The sequence below is a fragment of the Hippoglossus stenolepis genome, chromosome 6 (assembly GCF_022539355.2).
Source record: "Hippoglossus stenolepis isolate QCI-W04-F060 chromosome 6, HSTE1.2, whole genome shotgun sequence".
In the NCBI taxonomy this organism is placed as follows: domain Eukaryota; kingdom Metazoa; phylum Chordata; class Actinopteri; order Pleuronectiformes; family Pleuronectidae; genus Hippoglossus; species Hippoglossus stenolepis.
The window spans coordinates 13317454-13334834 of record NC_061488.1 but is presented as its reverse complement, the minus strand read 5'-3'; the positions used below and the strand labels follow the sequence as shown (position 1 = coordinate 13334834).

Genomic DNA, 17381 nt, shown 5'->3' with positions numbered 1-17381 from the left:
TTGCTTATTTTCCCTTTTTCATTTATGTTTAGCATTTTTTGTAACTGTGCTATGTAAATAAAGTTGATCATTACATTTATTATTCCTCTCCAGTCCGACTCCTGACGTGATATGGCTGAGGAAGGACGGGGAGATGTCCGAGTCTCGAACCACGCAGGAGATGTTCGACCGCCGCCTGCGCTTCAGCAACATCTCAGAGAGCGACGCGGGCGAGTACCAGTGTAAAGCGACCAACTCCCAGGGAAAGATCACGCACACTTACACTGTGATTGTGGAAGGTACGTCATACACAAATACTGTTTAATATCGTTATTTCAGAGCTGGCTGTTGTAGAAAATGTTGTTGTGTGAATAGGGATGAGTCCATGATTTTACATTCTAATGGAAACTGCCATTACCCTGATTCACAGTTAATCACAACACTGTTTATTTGAATCATTGAGTTTAGAGGTTTTGTGGTTTATGAGCCGGGAGGACCCCTCTGATCTTTTAGTTGTTCCACAAAGCAGACAACATTTGGGGAAGCTGCTTTCAGCCATTGGGCTCCTTGTTGCTGTAACAGGAACTGAGAGGAGTTAAAACTGTTGATATTTTCAAATATAAATGAAAAAAAAACACCTTTTTAGTCAAGCTATAATGTAGTGTTTTATACTTATGGTTTTACTATTTATATTTCTTTTGGTATCGTTTATTTATCTTATTCTATAATTATAGTGTGGATTATTATCTTAACTTTCTTATATTGTTGCATTAGTTGCATTAGAAGGTTTTTAACTCATTTTTTTATGAATTTTTAACATCCTATGTTTTGCCAGAACTTTAAATTGCATTTGATTTGATTGAAAGGTTCTATATTAATAAACTAATTGATCATTATCTGTCACCAGTTACGTAGATAGTCATTTCTTCCCCTTTTTTATTACCCACAGTGCTTCATGTAAATGATTGATACTCAGAATGTGATGCTTTGTTTGCATTGTATGTACAGTACAGTAATTAATATATTCTGTTCCTTGTAGCTGCTCCCCACTGGGTGAAGGAGCCTGTCAGTCAGTTATATGGCCCGGGTGAGACTGTCAGACTGGACTGTCAGGCAGACGGCATCCCCTCTCCTGCCATCACCTGGACCATCAATGGGATCCCCCTCACAGGTCAGCACACACACCCAACCTGCACACACACACACACACCTCAACAGGCAATCTTGAGCGCTGCACATGCACTGACAGTGTGTACCTTTTAACAGATATCGATGAGGACTCCAGACGTATTGTGGAACCAACCTCTCTTACCCTAAATGAAGTCAACTTCGAAGACACCGCCATATACCAGTGTCAGGGCTCCAACAAGCACGGAACCATCCTCACCAACACCAACGTTTATGTGATTGGTGAGTGTCTGTTTGTGCGTGCAACTGGTTTAACAGATGTGTGTGCGTCTCAGTATGTGACTCATTTCTTTTTTGTGTGTGTTGTTTCAGAGCTGCCACCACAGATCCTTACTGAGGATGGGAGCACATACACATTTACAGAGGGCAACAAAGCTTTGCTGGAGTGTGACACCTTTGGTTCTCCTCAACCTAAAGTTACATGGTGAGGCGCAACAGTCAGATTTATATATTAAATAAATTCACATAGGCACAATTGCGTAGGTGGCTATTCACATGCATAAATTGACAAGTGCTGTTACATCTGAGCTGTGATTGTGAATTTCATCAGTGTGGCTGGTGTCCAACCAGGCTTTGTTCTTTATGGTAACAGCGGCTATTAAACTGGAGAGTTAATCGGCCACTGCAGAGAAAGGTTTATCTCTTACTGTGTGTGTGTGTGTGTGTGTGTGTGTGTGTGTGTGTGTGTGTGTGTGTGTGTGTGTGTCAGGGAGAGTGGCAGCAGCTCCGTTCTGGCAGATCCCAGAGTTAACCTACTGACGAATGGGGGCCTCCAGATCGCTAATGTCACCCATGCCGACGAAGGCTTCTACACCTGCTCTGTAGAGAACACCAACATATCAATCAATGCAGTGCTGGAAGTGCTCAGTGAGTGATGCATGCACGCAGACCCTAACCCTAACCCTAACCCTACCCTAACCTAACCCTAACCCTAAAACCAAGTCTTAACCCTCTAACAGCCCTTTGAAAAAGTGAGGACCGGCCAAAATCTCCTCACTTTCCAAAAATGTCCTCACTCTGTAGGGGTCACTGCTTTAAAATGGTCCTCACAAAGGAACAGGAACACACACACACACTCAGTCCCAGTATCATATTCCACCTGTTTTCTCCCTTCCAGACAGGACCGTGATCTTGTCGCCACCACAGGCTCTGAAGGTGCAGCCTGGAAACCAAGCCATCTTCACCTGTCTGGCCCTAGTTGACCCCAAACTCGGTTCCCCGCTCATTCAGTGGAGAAAGAACAATCAGAAGCTGTACGAGTCGCAAAGTGACCAAAAGTAAGACAACATTTTTTACCCTGGGGAACTGACAATAATAATAATAAAGGATAATCTTACTTGACACTGTATTATTGTATCCATATTTTATGATTTATGCACATTGGGACACATACATTTTGTCTGTAATGTTCCAGTTACATAAAGAAATGAATACATATATGAACAGAAAATTGGAGTAGGACTTGGACGAAGTGATGATAATACGAACGATAGTAATAACAACTGGAAGGAGGTTATCTTGATTAAAAGAAGAAGGAAGATAACTAACATCAACTAACAATCATATTTCCACAGATACACAATAGTGGGTCCAGACCTGATGATAGCTAATGTGGAAGCAGATGATGAGGCTGTGTACACCTGTCAGGTCATCACTAAGCTGGACATGGCTGAGGCCAGTGGCACCCTCACTTTATGTGGTAAGATCACTGATCATATCCTGCACCAACAAGTGTCCTTTTAAAAACATTAGTATTTTAATTAAAGAGACCTGTTTGTGGGGTGTAGAAAAGCAATGTTCCAGTCGCTGTGTTAATGAGATTATTTTGTCCCCCTCAGATCGTCCAGACCCTCCTGTCCTCCTTCAGATCACTGATCCTAAGAGTCGCACAGTCACCATCAGCTGGACTCCTGGAGACGACCATAACAGCCCTGTGCTAGGTGTGGTACTGACACCGCCCACACAAACTTACAGAAATACACATTGGCACCCCCCCTTTCCCGCCTTACTCTTTCTTCTGCTCAGGCCTATAATTGTTTTTAAATACATTTTTGTGTTGTATAATTTCTCCTATTGCGACTCTAACTTTTTAACATTTGCCACACCCACCCCAGTGCACAAAACTTGATTTTGTCCAACTCCTAGACCCTGTTCAGACCTGGTATTAACTTCCATCCAGGGTGATATGATCACAAGGTGTCAGCGTTAAGTTCAGGTCTGAAAGCACCCAAATGCGTCCTCAGTGCGTCCTCAGATCAGATAACTCATCCTTAGATGAGTTATCTGACTCCACTCGCTCTCTATCTCTCGCTCGCGCCAACACATACACACAAACAATGTCATCAAACACATCTGTTTACACCAGGTCTGAACAGGGCCCTACACTCAAAGCAACAAATCCATATCATGTATCCTCCTCTTGCATAATGAAAGGATTCTCTGCTTTCAGTACTTGAACATGATTATTGGTTCATCTGCAACATCAGACTTTTGTAAATCTCATCTCGACTTTGACTTTTAGTTTGACTTTATCTCGAACGAATCATTTTAAAAATATTTTTATATTTGAATACTTCTTTAACGTTTACCCCCTTTTTTCCCATCAATCCTCGACTATTTGTCTCAACAGAGTACGTGATTGAGTTTGAGGACCAAGATTCGAAGGAGAGGAGCTGGGAAGAGCTGCAGAGAGTAAACGGGAACACAGAGCGTGTCAGCCTCCCTCTGTGGCCCGACATGTCCTACCGTTTCCGGGTCATTGCCATCAATGATTTGGGTAAGAGCGACCCCAGCAAGCCGACTGAAATGCACAAGACACCCGCTGAAGGTAAGAGACTACTAACTATGAGTTTTCATTGTCACAGTAACCGCCCGAAAAAGTACGATACTGACATTTTTTCTTACAATCACAGCTCCAGACAATAATCCTGAAGATGTTAGAAGTGAGTCCACAGACCCAGATACTCTGGTCATCACCTGGGAGGTACGCCTGTTACCTTAATATACCATATCTTGAAGAAATGCCAAACTTTTTTTTGTGTCTTATTGGCTGCTGTTCCTGTCATTACAGGAAATGGACAAACGCAACTTCAATGGACCTGACTTTAAGTACAGGGTGCTGTGGAGGCGAGTGCTGGGCAGCGGGCCCAACTGGCACATCAATCACACAGCGGCACCGCCATTCATCGTCAATGACGTTGGCAACTTCTCCGCCTTTGAGATAAAAGTACAGGCTGTGAATGAGAAGGGCGAGGGACCTGAACCAGACCCGGTCATTGGCTACTCAGGAGAAGATGGTAAAATATATTTTTAAACTATAACAACTGCACATCAGGTTTTACAGCAATACGCTTTTCTTTACCTGGGGATTTTCTGAGTAATTCTCACTTCTTCTCACTTCCTGTCTCCTTCTTGCGTGCTGCCATCATCTCTTAGTTCCCTTGGAGGCTCCAATGGATGTGGGCGTTATACTAATAAACAGCACTACCATCAAAGTGACCTGGCTAGCAGTAGACAGAGAGACAGTCAGAGGGCACTTGCTGGGATACAAGGTACTGATGCTGTATCTCCACTTGTTTGGCCGAACGTACTCAGCCTCTGTTCTCATGAATAATATATGTTTTGGGTTTACAGCGAGGGGAGCGACAGCTCAGCTTGGCAGAGGCTTCAGAGTTCTCTTTAGTTTCAAGGTTGTGAAGAATGAAGCCTCTTCTTCTTTTAGATGATCTCACCTTCAAAATGAATCACACCGTTAAAAGTTTCTTTCTCCTGGGTCTTTGGAGTACGTTCCATTCAACAATTTAGTCATGCCTTCTTTTTTCAACAAGGTTTTATTTTTTCCAGAAGAAAGTCTCTTGCCTCTTATGGTGTGACTGCATAGCTAAACATGGGCTTAGTATGAATTAAATTAAGTTTATGAAATTTCAAATATAACACAGAAGCTAAGCAGTGATACCCTCTTTTATTTGCTCCAGATCTACTTGACCAGGACTGGCTCTAGGGGCCACCACCGTGGCAGAAGGGCCAAGGAGTCAGAAAGCACAATGGTGGTGGAGACTGGGGCCAACGAAGAAAAGAAGGTGATCAGTGATCTCAGGCCGTTCTCCCACTATTCGCTGGCTGTCTTGGTATTCAACAGCAAGGGAGAGGGACCTGCCTCTGAGACGCTGTCCTTCAAGACCCATGAGGGAGGTGAGGATGAGAAAGAGAACAAAATTGAGGAGAGAAGGGTGACAATACTGACATGGGGGGTTGATAGATAAAGTGGGTGAAGAGGTTCAATTCACCGAAAGGGGGAGAAAAAAATGATAGAGCAAGATCAGAGGGAGGAAACCGGGAGGGAGGGATAACAACAGGGGAACTGACACAGATATCCAGACAATGGGTGGAGGGAAGTAAAGAGAAGGTTTGAAATTGATGTAGGGGAAAGATAGTATTGAGCAGGAAAGGCTTTAAGGAAAACATTGTCAGTAGATCAAAAATAGTACAATAATGGCTTTAAGTCAAGTGCATTTTAATCAGACCTGTTTGTGTTGCTGCTAGTTCCCGGTCCTCCCATGTCCCTGAGTTTGGACAGCCCATCAGAGACAGAGATGACCCTCCAGTGGACGCCTCCTGAACAACCCAACGGAGTCCTCATTGGATATCTCCTGCAATACCAACGTAGTGAGCATTATTTCACATCTAAGTCCGGTTTTAACGGACGACATCACATCATCCCAATCCTGACATCTCTCTATTGGTGGTGGATTGATTTTAAGATTTTACTGGTCACTTTTGAAGCTTACCTTGATCCAGCCCCAAACTACATGGCAGAAATGTTGACGCCATATGAGTCTTAGATCTTAGACTTCTGTCACTATGCCTTCATGTAATGTCGTCTTTTTCCTTTTATTGTTACCATTCTTTTTTTTTGTTGTATTTACTGCTTTCACGCGATACTGTCTTCTTATTGCTTTTATTTCTTAATAGCTTTTAATTGTGTGACTGACTTTTTGAAATTGCACCTGAGAATCATGTGTTGGCTTTGTCTGTCAAAGCCCTTTGTAAACCCTGTTTTTAAAGGGGCTATAAAAAAGGTTATTGTTATAATAATAATAATAATAATAATAATAATAATAATAATAATATTATAATCCTTTTCTAACTAGTGAACATACCATAAATCCTTTTGTTCCAACTAAATCAATATCACCTGAAAAATGTCAAAAGCGTAGCCTCCTAATGATGCTCATCAGTCACTGACGTGTCACCCGGACCAGCGTGTGGCCCATAACAATGTGCTGAAGATCAACTGGTGATTGAACGTTTTTTTGTCTGTCCTGTGGTCAGTTGTGGAGAGTGATGACAGCCCCATGCAAGTAGAGACAATAGACGATCCCACTGTCACCCAACTCACACTGAGGAGCCTGGACCGGCACAGCCACTATCGCTTCTACCTGCGTGGGCGCACTGCCACTGGAGACGGAGAGCCCATAATGAAGGACGGCGCCACCACGCTGGATGGAGGTACTAACCACCTTCTTTACAGTAACAAACGTGACTCATGCAGGACCAGCTTGTGTTAGATCACGAATTTGATTCCTCCGTCTGAATGTGTTTCAGCGCCTCCTTCCAACATCAGCCTGTCACCGGGGGAAAACTCAATTAACCTCAGCTGGGTAGCCAAAAAGAGACATAGGAATGTTGACTTCCAGATACACTACCTCAGAAAGAATGGTATGATATCTACACTATGTACATAAGGAAACGCACCTTGTGCTCCAATTAGTTTTTGTCCTGGGAATAGTTATACAACCATGGTTTGTGTTGTGCTTCTGCAGATGGCAGTACATGGAAGAAGACGGAGAAGGTGAACTCTTCTCAGTCTTCCTACCAGCTCCAAGGCCTGACACCCGGCTCTGATTATCATCTACGCTTCACCCACAGCAACATCACCTTCTGGGAAACTAACATCAAGACAGACGGAACAGGTACGACAGGCGCTCTGCCTTCATTCATCCTCTCTTCTTTCATCTTCTCGGCTCTCTCCTCTGGGCTTCCACACAGCTAAATATAAAGCCCGAGTCCTACAGAGAGTGTCTTGCAGTTCCCAGGGCTGCCTGTGAAGTGCTTTCAAAGACTTCTGTGAAAGGAGAGCTTGGTTAGCCATATGAAATGATCCATTACTTGTGTTTGTTTCAGTGAAACGCCACCCTGTCAGAATTCATTATGCTCTGTCTCTTTTGCTCTAGATTCTGCTTCCTCCTTCATGTCTCTCCTTTTTCATCCTTTTCGCTGCTTTTGTACTTGTACCCCGTTTCCCCTTTATATAAAAAAAAAACCTCACTCTCTTTTCTTTCCACCTCCCTTCTCCTTTTCCCTCTACAGCCGTCACGGAGGTGCAGCAGAGCTTTGCGACGCAAGGCTGGTTTATCGGCGTGGTGAGCGCCATCGTCCTGCTGCTGCTGATACTGCTCATCCTCTGCTTCATCAAGAGGAGTAAAGGGGGGAAGTACTCAGGTATGTGCAGCCCACCACAATGACTGTGAAGCATTCATCAGTAGAGCAGTGAACTGTTGATGAGTATAATTAATAGAGGCCTTGAGCAACAGCGTGAATTTACAATATTTGTCTGTCCTTCAAAGCCTGTTTGAAAGAGCAATGCAATGTCAGACAACTGCTGTGACGTGATGACGCACACTGGGTGTAACAGTCTGGAGCCATAAAACTGTCTGATAATGAAAATGACGCTGTGGTAGAAAAGGAAGCAAAGCAGTTCCAGGAAAGCACCACGGTGAACAAGATTATTCTGACTGGAAAGAAGACGGTGAAAAAAGATGTCCCTGTCTTTAATATTCTCCCAAATCAGCTCTCTTCACTTTCTCATTTTTTACAGCGGCTACAACTCCAAATAGATTGACAATTTATTTATTTTCAACCTTCCCTCTTTGCCTCCTTTGCATTAAACATGAGGTGAAACAGACCTCAAATCCTGAACGTCCTTACTTTGAGAGTAGAGGAGAAAAGAAGTGTGAAATAATAATGTCAAACCACAAGAGTAACTGAAACCTGCAGACCACTGACTTACTGGTCAGAAAGAAAAATAAAACAGGCTTTCATCCCTTTCCACATGAGGGAACAAGTGGCTCTGTCTGTTGCAAAAACCAAGAACTAACTGAACTAGAGTGGCACCCACTATAGCGCATATATGGCCCCTTATAATAATAAGAATAAGACTAAATTTATTTATATAGCACTTTTCAATGCAAGTAACAACAATATTCACAAAAATTCACAGAGTCAAAAAAATTAAATAAAGATACAAATAATAAAAGTCATAGACATCATGGATCTTGATTTAAAAAAATTAAGATCCACTTATATTCCATGGGAAATTGGTGAAAGGTTAAAAAAAACGCATGTTGAATGTTGAAAAAAGTGGGGGGGAAATCCTGGATCTGCCTCCTGATTCCCATCAAAATTTAATGGATTCTTTCCTGACCCATTCTGCATCCTTCCACCAAGTTTTGTGTTAATCCGTCCAGTAGTATTTCAGTAATCCTGCTAAATAACGGACAAACAAAGAGAGATGACCTTAATGGAGCTAATAATAACTCTGACTGTACCCAAAGAAATTGTACTTCTGAGCAACTAATTACTTAAACACAAATTTAATTATGAAATTCATAACGGTCGTCGTTCCGCTAAAAGTCAGACAAGAAATTAAGTCAAAGGCCGAACTCTAGACCTCATAAATAAACTGATCTGTCTACAGATACCGAGAATATTTTTGTTCCACGCACATGCATTTGGTTTTATCTGTTCATCCGACAGAATGTCATAATTAATGTGTGAGACGGTGGCTGTGAGAGAAACATGATTCAGATCTTCCTGATAACGAAATCCAATAATCTCTCTCCTTGTCAGTGAAAGATAAAGAGGAGGGCCCGATGGATTCAGAGGCGCGGCCTATGAAAGATGAGACTTTCGGAGAGTACAGGTTTGTCATCCGAGTGCACAGCAGTTTTGTTTTTGACGTTGTTTTCTATAGATGCTTTAAATTCTAACTCCTGACAGCCCTGATTCCCTCAGCACTGTTTGGTTTTCCTAACCCTTTGTGTTGCTTTTATTATCCCTCTTCTCCCCAATGCCTGCCTGTGCTATGCAGATCTCTAGAAAGGTATGCTCTCATGTAATATGCCCGGACCCATTTTTAATTATCTCCTGCATTACTAACCTACTGTTTTCCATGTTCAGTAAAATAATGAATTATATAGTGCTGCAACTAGTACTATTTTTCATTTTCTGCTCATTTTCTTCTTTAATCCATGAATCAGTTGGTCTATAAAACATTAGAAAAATGCTTGTCAAAATATCCTAAACTCAATAGCATTCAAATAAATACAATGTACGAGCAAGAAAAGCAGCAAATCATTGTTTGCTTGAAACGTGGTTATCAAAATAGTTGCAGTTGTATTATTGTGAATTTCTGGCTCGCATGTTGGCTGTTTTTTGAAAAGAAAATCTTGCTGAAAAAAGTAATGTAATCATGTTACGAATTTTAAAATGCCTCGTGATAATACTCCTTGCTTCTGACCTGTTGTGCACTCTATAGTGATCTTGAGGAGAAGCACACGGCCAGCCAGCCGTCCCTGTGCGAGGAGAGCAAGCTGTGCAGCGAGGACAACCTCGACTTCAACGGCAGCAGTGCCAGGACCATGGAGCTCAACATGGATGAGTCCCTGGTCAGCCAGCTGAGTCGGCCTAGCGAGGGCCCGGACGCGCTCCACGGCCTGCCAGACAACTCCCCGCTCAACCCCACCGCCGTCTCCCCAGCCCCCAACGGCACGCCCAACTCAGTTACCATTCTAGATTAACCCCCACATGTCCACCGGGGGACCACCAGACCAAAACATGTCAACACATATGTGCCCATATGCTCTTGTTCCTTATACTGACGTGCTGATCTGTACTTTGACGACTGATACACAATCAATATATTGACTATTCAGATGTCCCTGACAGTCATCTGATGGACTGGACTGTTTTGACCAAAGGAGTGTCCAAATGAGTGGACAATGTGATACAAGTCTGACTGACCTGAAGATGTCCGTCCCTCACCCTCTTTTATCTGTGTAGCTTACAACTAATCCAAATGACTAACATTCATTTCTCTCCCTTTCTTCTCTTTCTTTCTCTCAGCAACCAACTCTATAGAAAGATAAAGACAGAACGCTGTACAGATAGAACTATGAGAGGGGCTGTGGCTGTGGCCGTGTAGAGATGCAGTCGTACATTGAGAGAGGAGGGTGGTGTGTGAGGAAACAAAAGTTTCCACCAGTCTTGAAACTTAGATATCTATCATGTCTTGACACATTATTTTTTTTTTTACGTCTAAAGCCATTTAATGTCTCAGATTGTATTTGCCAGTGACATTTTTCATGTATTTAATTTTGTATGTTTTTGACAAACAAAAAACATCTTCTTTTCCCCTTTTTATTTTCACCATCATGTTGTGGTATTGTGTTTTTCATTATTTATATAGATCTCATGACTTCTCTTTATCGACATAGATCATAGATCAAGATGCTTTCATCGAAACTAAGTGAAGCCAAGTTTCTTACTATAAATAACATTGGATGCAAGGGAACTTGCTGTGAAGATGCTGAGTAGCATCTGGTGTATATAGCTGCATCTACATCTATCTACTTAGCCATAATACAGTATTATAGATATGTACATGCTCCTTATATGTTCCTGTGCCTGCTGGGTCTGCATAGAGCACCAGATTGATGTCATCACTCTCTCGCCTTCCCACCAGAAGTGTAATGCCATTATTGGAAATGATATTGTAATTTTTTGTGTCAACACACCTACGTGTAGCTTTCTGTATCTTGTCTTTGTCTCTTTCTACACTGTATTAAAAACATTGTTGTCTCTAATTAACAATCCTTTCATACCTGTCCATCCCATAATACGCTAATTGTTTGAGGAGCAGTATTTATGTATATTACAGATCGGAGAGTGGAGTCTCGTGGGCGAACACGCTCAAGTTTTATTTTCAGAATGCAAGTTGATATTGCAGACAGGCTTGATGATTGCCAGTTGGTAAAGGCAAACAGTTGGTAGTTATATCAAATGCAGAGAATGTATTGTTTTTAGGGCTGGGTAGTCATTGTATCTACATGCTACTGATAAAACAAATCTGAGATACAAGTTACTGGAGAGAGAAGAGTGGCAATGACAAGATCTGGAGGGACAGGTTTTTCCCCATTGAATGTAAATACAACCCTAAAAGATTGTTCTTATGAACCAAACCATGTTTGATAAAAAATGTGAAAAAATGTGCAGGTTTAACATCTAATTTTCAATTTGTTGCAAGCTGTAATTTTTCTTCTTTGTACTATTGCTATGATTCCAACCTTTCCCCTTTTGACTGCAGTGCGATTTGGCTGTTTTAGCAAAAAAAATAGCTCATAGCTGAGGAGAGAGGGGAAAACAAGGAAAAAAAATGTTCTGTCGATGTTTTCAAGCATTTCAAAATTTAAAAAAAGTGTACATTAGTGTCATTTAGTGATAGTAGTAGTTGCATTACAATGAAAGCTAAGATTCCGTTCCTGCCCATAACCATCCAGCGATGCATTGCAGTGCAGTGAATATCTGTGGAGTTTTTGTCCGATGCGGTCATGAGAGGCGGCGGTGCAGTTGGTGCACACCACAGGGAGCACCTATATGCAACGTTGCTGTCTCAGTTCTCCCTACTCAAATAAAAGCTCCACACTGGCCCGATATTACCTGACAGTCTGTGAGGTGGAGAACATGGGATGTCTTAAAATGGCCAGACGGAGCTGTGTGTGTGAGCTCCCTGTTGTCGGTTATACAGACACACTCAGGACAAATAAAGGTTTAAAAAGATCTATTTTCATACCAGGAGCGAGGAATAACACAAAATATGCCAATATTCTAACTTGACTATCTGCTGCTAAACATCTGTGTTTGTCAGTGTTCGAGGGCAAATGTTAGCTTTGAATGAGGAATGAGTGTACACACACAGATACTCACTCGACTGCCACTCACTCTTTGCTTTCCATGTTTCAAGGTGAAATGTGCGGACGCTGGCATTTGCTTTCCACCATTGTTTTCCCCCCCATATTTTATAATTAAAAAGAGGAAAAAACCTTTGAAAAAGTGAATTGGTTCGTTTAGAGAAGCTTCTTGAGAACTCTGAAAAGCAGACAGGCTTTAAACAACAAGGCCCCTGTGGGAGGGTGGAGGCGAGAGAAAGGGAGGAAGAGTGTGTGTCCCTGTTGGGGTTTAAATGTGCCTCTTTGTGGTGTGTGGGGTGCACTGTTGGCATAATGGGAACTGGTGGGATCTATATGTACCATGGGTCGGCGTTAGAAGTTGGGTGGATTGTACCACATGTGGGGCCACGATAATTGTAACTGCATTATGAATCTACCACTGTAACTGGATATATGAGTGAAAATAAAGTACATGGAACAATCTGTACCAAAAACAAAGATTCCCTCTTTTGTCACCAGTGTACGAAACCAATGAAATCAATGAATATGTGTCACTTCAAATTAAGCAGTAAATATTGAATAAGTAGGATCCAATTCACTCTGAGTGGGAGCACAACAATCGATAGGTTTTATTAGCACATTGTGACAGGAGGACGGGCCTGCTGAAGGTGGGAGGCGGTCAGCGGGAGCTGGTGTTGAATTGATAAAAGTAGTCCCTGGTGGGTTTGTTGGTGTACAGCTTCTTGTCCAGGTACTCCTGACTGGAAGTGAGAGAGACACAGAAACACGCAGTGAGTAACTGCCTCTGAAAATCTGAATTTTACATTTTCAAAATCTAAACCTACAAAACGGCCAAAATGTATATCAAGATAAAACACTTTCATATCACAATAAATGGCACATTATTTCTCAGAGGATTAAAGTCAGATTTTTGCTCCTGAGTGAAGGTTGTGGTTTATGAGCAGAAAATGAAAAACACTTGATAAACAGAAAACATCTTTCAAATCTATACATTAATTACAATATACAGTATGTATTCAATATAAATTGGATTTTTTGTTGATGGAAATTATATTGCATAATTACTGATATTGTTTCATTGCCCAGTCCTAGCTACACCCAGAATGTATTTGCTGACTAATGCTTGAATAGTGAGTGTATGTAGTTTGCAGTATGTGTGTGCAGTGCTCACTGTGCCTGCTGCTCCCTGGCCAGCTGCATGTTGTACTGATCCATCTGAATCCTTGTCTGTCTCCTCAGCTCTGCCGCTCTCGCCTCCTCCTCCTCTGCCTCTCTGGACTGCTTCAGGAGCTGATGGTCCCATGCTGCGTCATGAATCTTCTCAGCATCACGCTTTCTCTTAACATGGCAACAAAAAAGAACGGTTTGAGTGTTGAACCTGAGAGGAACTGCTGTGAAGGATACCAGGTTCAAAAAACATTTTACCACAATTGAGTGTTTCCAAATGTGGGTTTTAAGATGTTTCTGAGGATAAAACACATTTTCTTCTGAACGAAATTATATTTTTGGACAACGTTTTCCTCAAATTTTCCTAGGCAGAGGAAATGATTTGATCATTTTAGCACTCTAAAAAGTATATATGCAACGCAAAGAAATATTTACAAGACGACATAGAGGTGGATGACGAATTAAAGAGAAAAACAGTAGTGCAGATATAAAATAAATACAGAACACATTGATAAATATGAACACAATGTTAACCCTATGCTTTTTGTAATCACCAGAACCAAATGAAGACCCAATTGGACATTTTGAGTCAGTGTGTTAGGCAGCACTCGTCAGTAAAAGACTAAAAAAGGGAATAATATCTTTTGTGTGGATGCTGTTCATCATGGCTCAACATTCTGATTGACATCTAAATGTTTTGATTCACAGTTTGGAAGGACTTTTTCAGAAAGTTAGAACTAAAACAAGTTTGAAGAAGAGGAGGAGACATGACTTGAACATGAATAAGTCGTTTGTGTAGGGGAAGTGCATTGTTATTCCGCGTGGCCCCAGTACCTGTCTCTCGCGGCACTGTGTCTCTCTCTCCTCATGGATGGCACGGAGCTCCTCGGGGCTCATCCCCCTCCACCTGTCAGTCAGAACGTGGTGTGGCTTCCCTCCTCCCACCTTTCTCTCTGCTGCCTCTGCACACTCTGTCATCATGTCGGACGTCAGCGTGTGCCTCATCTCTGCAAGATTCTCCCTTTCTTCTCTCCTGTGTTGCTCCATCAGTTTCTCTGCCTGCTCTGCAGCCTGTGGAGGACAGGTCATGGTGAGGCCTCACCGGGGGAACCAGGGCCAGTTGATTGGTTGTTCCCTTGACGACTGGGATACAAGCAGCAGCTTCACTAAAACCTAACCACTAATATGTGGTTACATCTAGCATAGAGTCAGGAATCAGCCAAATGGTGAATGTCCTCCTGAGAGACCCAATCAGTCAGTTGCATTTGCTTCATGCATGTGAGTATTTATTAGAGAAACCACATAACTGTCAAAAAAACTACAACAATAACCTGGAGGACTTGTAATGATGCCTCCCAATGGGGGGTTCAATCAAGTGCATTCAGACAAATGAGGGGATGAGGGGAGAGCTGAATGGGGGCTTTTAAAAACAGAGAAGGCCCACACATGCATCAAAGCAGTTTAACCATCCGTGTTGCTTTGTACCAACGAATATGAATTGTCTTCCTGCAGCAAGAGTGTGCATCACTTAACATTTTCAATTAGCAAGTTTAATTTCAAAATCCCACTTGAGAACAATGCCACCGCTCAGAATCCCACTGGATTTTGCTTTGAGAGTTTGCAGCAGCAGGTGGTGTGTGTGTGTGTGTGTGTGTGTGTGTGTGTGTGTGTGTGTGTGTGTGTGTGTGTGTGTGTGTGTGTGTGAGTGTGAGTGTCCATCAGTGTGTGCACATGCATGTACTGTACCAGAGCTCGGTTGTAGTCGTTGTATGCGATGCGGATGGCATTCTGGCACTCCTCCTCTAGTGCTGCCTGTTGAACCCCCCTCAGGTCCTGATGCACAAGTTCTCTGCTCACCAGCATCTCTGTGACACACACATGATTTTGGGAATCAAATAATGTGTCTCATTTTTCACACGTGCATTAGCCATTACTCATTGCACAAAGCTCTTCAACAGTACACTCACACACGCACCGGCTCTATGGGATGAGCATCCATCAATGCCACCTGGCAATAAGGGCTGTGCGTAGGAGTGTGTGATTGTTTGTGCAGGAAAGCATGAAGCATGTGTGTGATCTACAGAGGCTATAGTGTAAATCATGTACGCTCATCAGTGATTACAGTGTGTTTGTGTGACTTCCTGAGTGTGTGCTTTTCTCTTTTCACCTCTATGCTTGTTTCCCATGTGCCTCCTCGCATTGTCCTCCCTCTGGGCTTGTAGATCTCTTTCTGTCTTTTTCATTTGTTCTCTCCTCACCTGCTCCTCTCCGATACCCTCTCCCTGCATGAAACAAGGAACACATGGCTCCAGGAGTTATCTGATCATGTATTCCACCCTCTGATGCACACCATGGACCCCACCAGTCACAGAAAGCCTATACCTGAAACATTTGCATACTGGCAGGCCCCAGCTCACGCTCTGGAATGGGGATCCTGAATGCCCCCTGCAGGCCACACTTGAGATCTGCATCACGCGAGTCCTCCACACGCTGCTGAGTGGCCCAGTACTGGACCAGGTCAGTGTGCAGAGCTGCTCGCTTCTCTCTGTCATCAGTGTCCAGCTGCAGCAGTGCGACATCGTGATACTCTCTCAGCTTATCTGCAATATATTGATAATAAAAACAACTGTGATCACCTCTCATTGGTGGTGAAAGGTGAATAACGTGTATGCTTCAGCTGATTTAATTCTAACCATAGTTTACCAAAAGCTTTGTCTCTTTGTCTCTCTATATTTTGCTGATGTTTTTTCTCCTGGACTTGTTGGTTCAGAACATCGGTGTCGAGACCCATCACACGCAGGCGTGTGTTGAAAATCCGGGCCTTTCGTGCTGACTCTGCAGACCTTCGCCTTTCCACTGCTTTCTCAGTGGACTGTTCTACAGGCAAATCCACTTTGTACATGTTGACAGTTTCTAGTGAGCCTGAAGGGAGGAGATACATCATCACATCAACGTTTATCGCTACAGTTTTTGGATTAAATACCCTTATCCTTAACTGAAGTAACAGCATATACCAGAAGCAACACTGTATTGTGAAAAATGTTGCATTAAAAGTACCAGTCCTGAATTCAACGATAAAAATAACAAAATAATTGTCAGAAAAATGTATTTAAAGTATGAAAAGTTGGTCAGGAAAACTTAAAGGTTCAGTGTGTAGAATTGTGACATCTAGTGGTGAAGTTGCATGTTGCAGCTGAATACCCCTCACCTCCCCCCTTCCAAACATAAAAGAGAACCAGTGGCAGCCTTCTGTTGTCATTAAAACCCCTAACCCTAACCCTGAACCTTTAAATGATTCTAAATACTGTTTGGCACTTCAAACTGTAAAAACTCAGATTCTGAAGAAAACCTTAAAAATCGAAATGTCTCTAAATAAGTACAATCACACCGTAATCGTTGAATTTAGCTCGAAAAGAGACATCATAAATTCGTTTTGAATTGAATTGATCAGATTGATGATTTGAAATAGTGGAGTACAAATGGATTACAGCATAAAGTGGAAATACTTAAGTAACTTAAAGGGGTTAGTAAGGTGATGTACTTAATTACCCTCCAATAGGTCATCCACCAACCTTGGACAGGCTTCATTGAGTGTATATGAGCTGGAAGCAGGTTCTACAGTTCGGCTGTACTTTCTCTATTGATGACTGAATATTGATTGAAAGTAGAAACTCACCTCTGACGTTAGAGCTGTGTGCAGATAATGTATCTGAGGAGCAGATCTCTGAGCTCAGGGCTGCTTCATGTCCTGTTGTGTTTGACTGCCCTTGGTAACCATGGTAACACCTCAACACTCTGTGCGGTGTTGGGAATAAAACAAATAAACAGACAGACTGGTGGAGCTAAATGTATAATTATACTGCTCTCTCTACATATTTATATAAATAAAGTTATTATTATCATGATTATTATAATGAATTAGTATCACTGAGACGCAGACAGACTGATGGAGCTAAACACACGTGCATTACCTCTGGAGTTAAGATGATGTTTAATGAATTCGTGTCCCTGAAACGCTCC

At 42.3% G+C, this 17381-nt stretch overlaps 2 protein-coding genes across 6 annotated transcripts in view; one reads left to right on the top strand and one right to left on the bottom strand.

Annotated features, from left to right (window-relative positions):
- Positions 1–12667, top strand: part of l1cama (L1 cell adhesion molecule, paralog a) — a 43742-nt gene extending 31075 nt beyond the window's left edge. For 2 of the 4 annotated variants that reach the window (XM_035159697.2, XM_035159693.2), the window contains 21 exons: positions 94–278; positions 1019–1150; positions 1246–1389; positions 1480–1591; positions 1877–2034; positions 2285–2444; positions 2742–2866; positions 3006–3107; positions 3797–3994; positions 4080–4150; positions 4238–4463; positions 4603–4718; positions 5142–5358; positions 5710–5832; positions 6499–6675; positions 6772–6885; positions 6990–7139; positions 7537–7668; positions 9076–9148; positions 9317–9328; positions 9764–12667. In XM_035159697.2, coding sequence (XP_035015588.2) covers positions 94–278; positions 1019–1150; positions 1246–1389; positions 1480–1591; positions 1877–2034; positions 2285–2444; positions 2742–2866; positions 3006–3107; positions 3797–3994; positions 4080–4150; positions 4238–4463; positions 4603–4718; positions 5142–5358; positions 5710–5832; positions 6499–6675; positions 6772–6885; positions 6990–7139; positions 7537–7668; positions 9076–9148; positions 9317–9328; positions 9764–10025 — 2989 coding nt within the window. In that variant the 3' untranslated portion in view covers positions 10026–12667. The remainder of the gene's footprint in view (positions 1–93; positions 279–1018; positions 1151–1245; positions 1390–1479; positions 1592–1876; positions 2035–2284; positions 2445–2741; positions 2867–3005; positions 3108–3796; positions 3995–4079; positions 4151–4237; positions 4464–4602; positions 4719–5141; positions 5359–5709; positions 5833–6498; positions 6676–6771; positions 6886–6989; positions 7140–7536; positions 7669–9075; positions 9149–9316; positions 9329–9763) is intronic. The other 2 variants (XM_035159694.2, XM_035159696.2) reach the window with 2 other exon arrangements.
- A 107-nt stretch (positions 12668–12774) lies between these two features.
- Positions 12775–17350, bottom strand: ribc1 (RIB43A domain with coiled-coils 1). 2 transcript variants are annotated; one of them, XM_035159698.2, is made up of 9 exons: positions 17333–17350; positions 17038–17156; positions 16065–16283; positions 15744–15961; positions 15529–15643; positions 15108–15226; positions 14196–14432; positions 13366–13532; positions 12775–12934 (listed from the first exon to the last, which is right to left on the bottom strand). In XM_035159698.2, exons 3-9 carry the CDS (start codon positions 16261–16263, stop codon positions 12853–12855), a joined length of 1137 nt encoding a protein of 378 aa, XP_035015589.1. In that variant the 5' UTR covers positions 16264–16283; positions 17038–17156; positions 17333–17350; the 3' UTR covers positions 12775–12852. The 2 variants fall into 2 exon arrangements, with proteins under 2 accessions (XP_035015589.1, XP_047196287.1); XM_047340331.1 differs by having other exon boundaries at positions 17038–17333.
- Positions 17351–17381: the final 31 nt, after the last annotated feature.

What these genes read in the sequence shown, in the direction of transcription:
- ribc1 (XM_035159698.2), bottom strand. Translation starts at nt 16,263, where the DNA reads ATGTACAAAGTGGATTTGCCTGTAGAACAGTCCACTGAGAAAGCAGTG. An exon ending in CCAGTATGCAAATGTTTCAG is followed by an intron (nt 15,644 to 15,743) that starts GTATAGGCTTTC and finishes TGTTTCATGCAG; the next exon opens with GGAGAGGGTATCGGAGAGGA. An exon ending in CACAGTGCCGCGAGAGACAG is followed by an intron (nt 13,533 to 14,195) that starts GTACTGGGGCCA and finishes TGCCATGTTAAG; the next exon opens with AGAAAGCGTGATGCTGAGAA.